Below are 7,694 nucleotides of genomic sequence, written 5' to 3'. Positions count from 1 at the left end.
AAAAGCATCAATTCTTCTATGGTAAAGCAGATTGTCTTCCATAATGTGGGTGGGGCTCAATCAAACAGAAGACTTTAAGAGCAAAAAGGGAGTCTCCTTAGAGTGTATTCTGCCTCAAGACTATAAGTGGACATTATGCCAGAACACTCTTACTCATTACTCTTCTTGTAGCCTGACCTGTGGGTTTTGAGAGACACAGCCTGTAGGAATCTTCAAACCATGACTTGATTTAGGACTTGCCAGGCCCCTACAATCTTGGAAATGAATCCTTGAAGTCAATCTCTTTCTCTTCCTCTTTTTCTTGCCCATCTATCTTTCATCTACTGCCTATCTACCTCTCACTGATTTTGTTTTTCTAAACCCCTAAGACATTAGATTCCCCGCTTGGCTTACAGAAACTGAGAGAGAGAGTGGGGACTCTGAAATCACTTCTCTTCCAATGTCAACATGTAAACTGTCCCTGACACACATTGACTGTCCTCTGTTCCACCACTGTATGCCCTTAAACTTTGCCACTTATGTTGAAATCTGGAGCTCTTCCTGTGTCCAACCTGTTGCTCAATCATCCAAACATGACTTTGGGATGGAGCTGGGGTCTGGGAGAAGGAAACCCTCTAGGAGAAGATAGAAACGGGCACTCAACAGGAAGCTCTGCTGCCCACGATACTCACTCCCAGGATGGTCACACGTGTCTTTCCTGTGAAGAGCTAAGAGGCCATAGTTGAGGGATGAGGTGGACAGAAAGGAAGGGCAACCAACTGGACAGACCAGGAGCTCTTCAAAAGGAAGGATCCTGTCTGATTCCTTTCTGTACTCTTGGAGCCTAGAATTTAGTAGATTGTCGGAGAATATTAGTTAAGCTCATCTGTTATCAGAATTGGACCTGCCTTTCCTGTGGTTGTGTATTGAGAGGGCAGAGAAAAATAGAAAGGAGATTTCAATGAATCCCAGCAACTGAGAAAGGACTTTAAAGAGAAAGGAGAAGACAGCAGTAATCATGGAGGAGACAGATAAATTCAGTGTCCAGCCCCAGGATGGTGGCAGAATCCATCTGAGACAACAGTAATGATGCCAGGACCAAGTGTGCAAACATATCCTCAATGGTGGAGGTATCAGCAGAACTGTTTCCTTCATCAACAGACCCCAGAATCCAGGTCAGTCATGTTCTGAAGACTCAAAACACATTTTACATTCCCAGGATCCTCTATGTTCCACCAGTTCTGCTCGTGGTTCTTCAAACATCACCTGGGAGTGGGAAAGGAATGAGAAATCTACCTTCCTGCAGCCTTCCATCAGCTGCTGCTGCTCCCCCTGCAAAGATGGTTTTGACATAAATTCCAATGGGGCCATAAATGCTGTCCTTTCCCCCGACAATGCTGAAGCCCAGGCCCTGAGGAAAGAAGAGAAGAAGGTGAGATTTAGGAGTGCCCATGCACTCAGCATGTTCATCAACCATCAACACTCATGGAAGCAGCAGTCAAGAAATCAAGCGATGTATTGATGCACAAGACCTCTTTAAAGTGTTGAAAAGCAAAGATGTCAATTTGAGGACTAAGGTGATCCTGACCCCAGCCATGGTATTTTCAGTAACCTCACATGCATGTGAAAGTTGGACAGTGAATAAGAAAGACTGTAGGAGAATTGATGCATTTGAGTTATGGTGTTGGAGGAGAATATTGAAAGTGCCATGGGCTGCCAAAAGAACCAACAGATCTGTGTTGGAAGAAGTGCAGCCAGAGTGTTCCTTGGAGGTCAGGATGGCCAAACTTCGTCTCTCATACTTCAGACATATTGTCAGGAGGGGCCAATCCCTGGAGAAGGCTATCTTGTTTGGTAAAGTGGAGGGTCAGAGGAAAAGGAAAAGACCCACAATGAGATGGGGGTCACCCAACACCACCACCTAATTTTTAGGGTGGAAGATATTGAGCTTTGCTCATCAGAAAGTGAGGCTGTTTGGAGAAGTCCATATAGGAGACAATCACTCCTTGGTGATTGTTGTTGTTAAGTGCTGTCAAGTGAGTTCTGACTCATAGTGATCTTGTATAGGGTTTCCAAGGAGCAGCTAATGGGTTTGAACCACTGACCTTGTGATTAGCAGTCCAGTACTTATCCTTGGTGATTAGAGAAACCCTAACCCCAGCATTAAAGGAGCTCTGGTAGCATAGTGGTTATGAATCGGGCTGCAAACCTTAAGGTCAGCAGTTCGAAACTACCAGCTGCTCCGTGGGAGAAAGATGAGGCTTTCTGCTCCCATAAAGGTTTACAGCCTCAGAAACCCTGTACAGGGTTGCTATGGGTCAGAACCGATTCGACAGCGCTTAACAACAACCCCAGCATTGCTGACTTTGCTCTCTTGGCTGAGCTCTCATGAGAGAGTGGACATAGGGGACAGGGAACTAGAAATCCAAGTGTCTGATGGGGCCCCACCCCTGGCAAGGCCATAAGCAACCACCAGATCCTGCCCTCATTCCACACACCAAAGTTGTATTAGATGATGTCTCGGTTCTCTAGGAATTCTATAACAAAATACTACAATGTGCATGGCTTTAAAAAACAGAAATCAAATTCTCACCATTCCGGCCAAATCAGAGTCTGGGCTGTGTCATTTCCTTTCAGGAGGTTCTCTCCTAGTTTCTGGTGACTTGGAATTTCTCTGCTGCTTATAGATGCATTTGCCTCCTTTACCACACAGCACGCCCCTCCCGCCCACGGCATGTCTATCTGCTCTTTTTATAAGAGATGACTCAGGAAGAATTATGTTTAGGACCCAGTGGCTCTGATAAGAAGTCATAAACATAACAAAAAATTCTATTTCCAAACAAGGTTATGTTTCCAGGTATAGGATTTAGGATTCCAACATCACTTTTGGGAGAACACAATTTAATCTGTAACACATGGATTAAAAAACCTGTCCTTTCAGCATTTTAGTACCTGTGTTGCTAGAAATGGTCAAGAATTTTGCAGCAACTTCCTGTGTTTTTTTTTCAGATGTTCTCTTAGTGAGCAGGTTGACACCACATATGGAGTAACATCTTTGGGGGACAGTAGAAAGAAACATTCTAGATGCACCCCCATGGCCACAATGAATAAGGAAGAGTGAAGAAGAATCATTGCATTTGAATTATGGTTTGGCATGGTGGTGGTTATGTGTGGAGTCAGTTCTGACTCATAGTGACCCTGTATGGGGTTTCCAAGGCTGTAAATCTTTACCGGGGCAGAACATGTCTTCTTTCTTTTGCAGAATGTCTGATAGTTTCAAATTGCTGACCTTGAAGTTAGCAGCCCACTTTGTAACCATTACGCTACCAGAGCTATTCAATACACCATTGACTATAAGGAGAAGGAAAAAGTCGGTCTTAGAAGTACAATCAGAGAGCTCCTTACAAACAAGGGTGGGGAGACTTCATCTCACTTACTTTGGACATGTTATCAGAAGGGACCAATCCTTGGAGAAGGAGGACATTTCTCTTGATAAAATGGAGGGTTAGGGTAAAAGAGAAAGACCCTCAGTGAGATGGATTGATACAGTGGCTGTGACAATGGGCTCAAACCTGACAACGATGGTGAAGATGGCGCCAGATAGAACAGTGTTCCCTTAATGGGCTCAAACCTGACAACGATGGTGAAGATGGCGCCAGATAGAACAGTGTTCCCCTCTGTGATACATACAGGTGCTGAGTCAGAGTCAGCTCGATGACACCAACAATAACTACAGGGCAGACACTGGGATGAGCTTCGTCACCTAGAGTAAGCTAGAGCAGCTCTTACTTTTCAAGCAGTTCCAACTGACAACACAAATCACGATGCGTCATTGTTAGGTGCCATGCAGCCTATCCTGGCTCACAGTGGCCCCAGACGGCAGGGTTTTTGAAGCTGTCCTGGTGTGTGCTGTGGGTTAATGCGTCAGACTGCAAAGTCATTTGAACTACATGGTTGGTGGTTCAAGCTCACCAGCTGCTCCTTGGAAACTCTCTACAGGGTCGCTATGGGTCGGAACCAACTTGACAGCACACAACAAAAACAATCTTTATAGAAACAGATCTCTAGATCTTTCTTCCACAGAACTACTTGGTTCTTTCACAAAACTGCTTGAACTGCCAACCTTTTGAGCACTTAACTGTTGTGCCACCCAGACTGAGCTCAAATCACCATTCTCCACCCTCATCTGTCCCTAGACATGACAGCTACTCCAGAACTGGTGTTGCTTCAGTATCTTCTGTTGGGGTTGGCTATGATGGTCTTTGCTTACCTTGGCCTGGCCCTTCATCAGCACAATGTTGGAGATGACGGAAGCCTGGAAACCCCCAGAAGGCTGCATGAGCTGAACTGTGCTCAGGGACCGCGTGGGTCTGGAATTACCCTACAAGAAGGAAGCAGATGGACTGAAGGTGAGCCCCATGTGCCTTACTGAGAAGGGCCAAGGCCCAGAAAGGAGAAAGGCCGAGTCCCCTTTCTCCTAAGTGTACACAGCATGAGGGCAAGAGTGTGGTCAGTGAGGTATAGGTGGAGGTCAGATGAGGAGGGGCTTGCTCCAGTGGCCCCAGAAGTCATCTGTGTAAAGCTGCTGTCTCTGCAGACCAGTAACCGCCAGCAACTCATTCCACTAGTCAAGGGTGATGTCACAGGTCATGTTGCCCAACAAGACAGCAAGTTCCTTTGGCCAGTGTCTCAAGCAGAGGCTGGAAGTCACTGCCAGGGACGCTGTCTCACAGACTGTGCTGAATTCAAGACACTTCTACTAAGTCCTCCTTGTGCCTGGCATGGGGCAGTGGGAGACGAGCAGGTACCTGATGATGTAAAAACTCAGAGCGCAGATTCCAGGAGTAGCAGGCAGGTGATTGCTTTGCAGAAGCAATGTGTGCCAAAGAGAGGTGCATTCTGGGTGCCCCAGAAAGCTGCCCTGGTGAGGACAGTATGGCCTTATGGGTAGAGTCTGGGTTCTTCCCCTGGCTCTGCCAATTATGAGCTGGTGATCTTGGGAACGTGACTTTACATCTGTATGCCTCAGTTTCCTCATCTGTAAAATCATACTGCTAATGTGTTTGCAGAGTCCTGGTGTGGTGCTATGGGTTAATGCACTGGACTATAAGGTTGGTTTGAACCGCAAGGTCAGTGGTTCAAGCTCACCGGTCACTCCTCAGAAACCCTACATGGGGTTGCTATGGGTAGAAACTGACTCGATGGCACTTTACAACAACAACAATGTTGTTAGCAGTCACTGAGTCGGACCCCAACTCATGGTATTGTTCTTGTGTGCAAAACAGAAAGAAATACTGTTTAGTCCTGAGCCACCTCCATGAACGGCGGTGACTGGGATCATTGTGAGCCACGGGTTACACTGGACTGGGAAGTCACACAGAACTTGGACCCAATTCTGCATACTTTGGTTTCAAGACGTATTAACTTGGACAGCTTCTCACGTTGGCAAGCTTTCATTTCCTCACTGTAAATGGAGGCTAATGTTATAGTCTTTCTAAATTAGAGGGTTTAGGGATTATTTCTTAAACAAGTCTCTAGATCATACAGGCTAAAAGTACAGGCTTTGTGGTCATAGATATAAGTTCAAGTGCCAGCTCTGCCTCTTGTTAACAATGCGAACTTGTGTTAATTCTTTAACAGTTTCAAGCCCAGGGTTGGTGTACAGATTAAATAAGGGTTCTTGAGTTCAGAGCCTTCACACATGAGTTCCTATAGGTAACTCTTCTACTGGTAATTCTTTTAACAGCATAGAAAGAGACTAGGTGGCACAATGCTTAAGGTTTCAGCTGCTAAATGAAAGGCTGATAGTTGCATACAGCACTCCATGGGAGCAAGGCCTGGCAATTTGTTCCCATGAAGATTGTTGTTTTTGTGAGCCATTGAGCCAATTCAGACTCAGACTTTGTTGTTGTTAAGTGCCATCAAGTCAATTCTGTCCCATAGCGACCCTGTAAAGGGTTTCCAAGGAGCAGCTGGTGAGCTCGAACCACCAACCTAGCAGTTCAAATAGCTTTGCAGTCTGGCGCATTAACCCACAGCGCCACACCACCAGCAAGCCAGTGTGTCTCATGAGGTTGCTTTAAGTTGTCGCCTGGATAGAACCTAAGGACATAGAAGTAGTAGCAGTTGCTAGTGACTGGCACAAGGGGGCGCTCTGTAAATGACTGTTACTAATGAGGTGCCCTTTCTATGGTGGTGGTGACTGTGTGCCGAGGCATCGATTCCGACTCATAGAGAGACTCTATACAGCGTTTCCGATGGAGTTCTGGTAGCATAGTGGTTAAGAATCAGCGTTCCGCGGGAGAAAGATGAGTCTTTGTGCTCCCGTAAAGATTTACAGCCTCGGAAACCCTATGCAGGGTCACTATGAGTCGGAACCGACTCCAACGGTACTTAACAACACCACCACAGGGTTTCCGAACACAGGGAACAGCTGCTAGTTTCGAACTGCTGACCTTGCGGTTCGCAGTCCGATTCATAACCACTACGCTACCAAAGCTCCTTTTATAGGAGGCCATATTTGAGACAGAAGTGATGCCCTCCTCTCTAGGTTTTTCTTTTGGTCACTGAGAAATCCAGCGTTTTCCTTCCTCCTGGCCAGGTTTCCCTCCCTCATCCTTACCGCAGCCTTTCCTGCTGGGCAGTCCAGTTGCTGAGAGAGTGACTTCCTGTTACTACACAGAGAATAGGGCTGCCTGTCTGTGGTTGTTGCATAGTGCTTGGTCATGGGAAACTCCACTTCTGGGCAGTAGGGATTAATACCTGAGTAGGAAGAAGGAAAAAACAGAAGAAAAATCATTTGTGTTCTCAAAATACAAAGTGCAGCCTAGAACAATCAGCCTCTGTCAACTACCAACATCCACCACTCATCACTCGGTTCTGACTGCTTAATGGGGACCAGGAGAGAACGCGGTTAGTGCGTTTATTATCTACATATACATATATGCTTTCTGGACTCTCTGCATGGTATAAATGCTTCAGTCACTCAACTACTAAAGGAAAGGTTATAGGTTCAAATCTACCTAGTGGCACCTTGGAATAAAGGTCCAGTAATCTACCTCCAAAGAAATCAGCCATTGAAACCTCTAAGGAGCACACACGTACACACTTATTCAACACATGTGAACATGGAATCACACACACTCACACACAGTTCTACTCCAATACACACGGGGCCGTTGTGAATTGGGGTTAGTTCAATGACAGTTATGTGTGTGTGTGTTTAAGCTTTCTACCCTGCATCGGTGGGGAACACAATGGACATAAGCAGTACTGGACTTTGAAACACAAGGTTGATAGTTCGAGCCCACCAGCTGTTCCAGGGGAGAAAGAGGAGCGGGTATTTTCTGCCCCCACAAAAATGTACAGCCTCAGAAATCCTAAAACAGATTACTATGAGTTGGATCTGACTTAGTGACACTTAACAACAACAATAACAACAACACTGAAGATTTCAGATGAGACTCTCACACACTCCACTCAACTCAGTAAGTGGTGGTAAGCATCTCCTGCTCATCAGACATGTGTAATTATCAGGAAGCCAAAGTCCTTGATGTTGGGGCATTTTCAATGCCCACCAAGGACAGAAAAGAGGGAGACACAGAGGGTTCCAGAACAGCTACAACCAGGAGCCTGTGGGACCTGCCAGCATAGCATTCAACTTCCCCAAAGATATAGCACGCTCATACAACATATGTGCACACAGCACACTCATG

The 7,694-nt window shown here is 46.0% G+C and overlaps 1 protein-coding gene across 2 annotated transcripts in view; it reads right to left on the bottom strand.

The window, feature by feature from the left end:
- IL16 (interleukin 16) overlaps positions 1-7,694 on the bottom strand; it is an 88,911-nt gene that overhangs the window by 45,776 nt on the left and 35,441 nt on the right. For both annotated transcript variants that reach the window (XM_006870916.1, XM_006870917.1), the window contains exons 3-5: positions 6,602-6,741; positions 4,250-4,360; positions 1,276-1,390 (exon numbers count right to left, since the gene is read on the bottom strand). In XM_006870916.1, the coding sequence (XP_006870978.1) occupies positions 1,276-1,390; positions 4,250-4,360; positions 6,602-6,741 (366 nt within the window). The remainder of the gene's footprint in view (positions 1-1,275; positions 1,391-4,249; positions 4,361-6,601; positions 6,742-7,694) is intronic.

This window comes from Chrysochloris asiatica, unplaced genomic scaffold (assembly GCF_000296735.1).
Source record: "Chrysochloris asiatica unplaced genomic scaffold, ChrAsi1.0 scaffold00156, whole genome shotgun sequence".
Classification (NCBI taxonomy): domain Eukaryota; kingdom Metazoa; phylum Chordata; class Mammalia; order Afrosoricida; family Chrysochloridae; genus Chrysochloris; species Chrysochloris asiatica.
Note: the sequence above shows the minus strand (reverse complement) of the source record. Positions and strands in the feature narration are given on the sequence as shown.